The 2,049-nt window shown below is 37.2% G+C and overlaps 1 protein-coding gene across 1 annotated transcript; it reads right to left on the reverse strand.

Annotated features, from left to right (window-relative positions):
• Positions 1-1,045, reverse strand: LOC121241874 (NDR1/HIN1-like protein 6). The gene has a single exon (XM_041139733.1). The coding sequence runs from the start codon at positions 921-923 to the stop codon at positions 171-173; it is 753 nt and encodes a 250-aa protein (XP_040995667.1). The 5' UTR covers positions 924-1,045; the 3' UTR covers positions 1-170.
• Positions 1,046-2,049: the final 1,004 nt, after the last annotated feature.

Genomic DNA, 2,049 nt, shown 5'->3' on the forward strand with positions numbered 1-2,049 from the left:
AAGGAAACACTATCGTCGTAGTATGTGTCATATTATTATTATTATTAAATACAATGCAATTGATCAATAGTGATATGTATGATGGAAAAAGAACCAACTTTCCCATCCAAAACGTGGGGGACACAGCAATTTGTGGAAAGACGTATAACTCAAAATCTATAGTGATGAATTCAAAGCTTCAGCCTGAACCTACAATTGCTGGCTTTAATGCTGATGGCATTATTAGCAGATAAACTATCCACAACCAACAAGCATCCTCCCAAGATCCTGACCTTTTTGAGCTTCAGCTTCCCAAGTTTGATTGCCACCGGTGCATCAACCTTAAGATCCAAAGGAATTCTTCCAGTTTGTTGTTGTTCCTGGATTGCAGTCATCAAAGTGTTACCATACTGCGTTTGGCCGGTTAAGGCCAGATGCAGTACCGTCTTGTTTTGATGTCCCTGATAGAACTTTGGCAATGGCCCATCACAAAGCTTAGTGTTTGCATACCACACACTCAACCGGCCCCCTTTCTCGTAGTAAATTCCGATCTTCTTGTTCGGATTATAGGCCGTGATCTTCACGTCGAATTTTGCGTATAGGGACATGTCAATGTCGAGCCCTAAACTGCTTATCTTCAAGCTATCGACTGAGTATGACGGAAGTTTTGGTTGGAAGACTAGGTATAGAATTCCAGCAGTGGCTCCAACTATAACTAGTAGGAGAACAAGGAGGCTAATTGTCCAACATATGCATTTGCAACAACTTCTACTCTTTGCTGGCCTTGAATGCATCACCGGAACAGGATATTGCTGTATTGGAGGCTGGGGATGCCGCCGAACGGGACTACCTTTTTCTGATATCGAGGAGCCACGAGACACCAAAGGAGCTGTTGGTGGGGCTTCCATGTCCACCACTGGATGGATTCTTTGGTGCTCTGCCATTGGTATGTATATTTTTTCTTCCTGAGCTCAACAAATATGCACCTCTTCCACAGTGATAGAACCCACCCTTTTTCTTTCTACAACTAAATTTCAGGTCCAACAGTATTAAAATGTCTGTAATCTGTACTGGTTTATAGATGGATTAGTTGGGCTTGCTAAGTTGACTTTTTTTTCCTTTTTGATGTTGCTTTTGTGGGAGAGGAGGAAACGGTTTGGAGTCTAACCTTCCTCACCTAATAACTACACGTACAAAGGCCAAGGAATATAGAGGTAGTTCAGCTACGCATGCAGTTCCCATTCAATAACTTCATTGGCGTGAATCTTTCTCTATTAAATGGATGCATGCGACACTCTCGAGCACATAATTCTCATTAGGGAGGTTTCGTGGAAAAACATGGCCTGAGATTGTGCCATGAGAAAAAAAAAAGGCACGTATTTTTAATCACTAATTAATAAGTAAGAAGATGGAGGAAAAATGAAAAAGAAAAAGGGAGCATGAATACATGACTGAACGGAAAGGAGATATAATTTGCAAAAAAAATAAAAATGCAACGAAAGAAACAAAGAAATGAAAGACATATGGAAGAGTTTTGCTAGGTACAAGCGGTTTGGCACATCAAACCACATACCGAAGTTGATGTAGTTTTTTTTATTAAAAAGAAAAAGAAAAAAAGAAAAATTTTAAAAGAATAATAAAGTCATTTGTGTCACGAAAATCATTTCCGTCTTCAATTAACATTGTTTTATTAAACAGATGCCTTATATGTCAGTATCGGTGCGCGAATCCGTAATTTTTACCAAATGAGTTGTTCTTTCTTCTCATTGTTTTTTTTTTTTGTTTATTATTATTATTTTTAGATTTTTTTTAATAGGTTATTTTTTTATTTTTTTATTATTGTTATTATTATTATTATTATTGTAGATTATACATATGTATTCTTTTTATTTAATGTTGGGCTTAATGGCTTGCGAAATGAAACTTGGCCCATAGCTAAGAGAAGACAAACTCTCTTCATCTTCTCCTGAAATGCTGCTGCAGGTTTTGCTTAATCTCAAAGCAGACTTGTTTGCATTCAAAATCTAGCTCAACTCATTTCAATTCATCTCATTTTATTATTATAATTTT

This window comes from Juglans microcarpa x Juglans regia, chromosome 8D (genome assembly GCF_004785595.1).
Source record: "Juglans microcarpa x Juglans regia isolate MS1-56 chromosome 8D, Jm3101_v1.0, whole genome shotgun sequence".
NCBI classification, from domain to species: domain Eukaryota; kingdom Viridiplantae; phylum Streptophyta; class Magnoliopsida; order Fagales; family Juglandaceae; genus Juglans; species Juglans microcarpa x Juglans regia.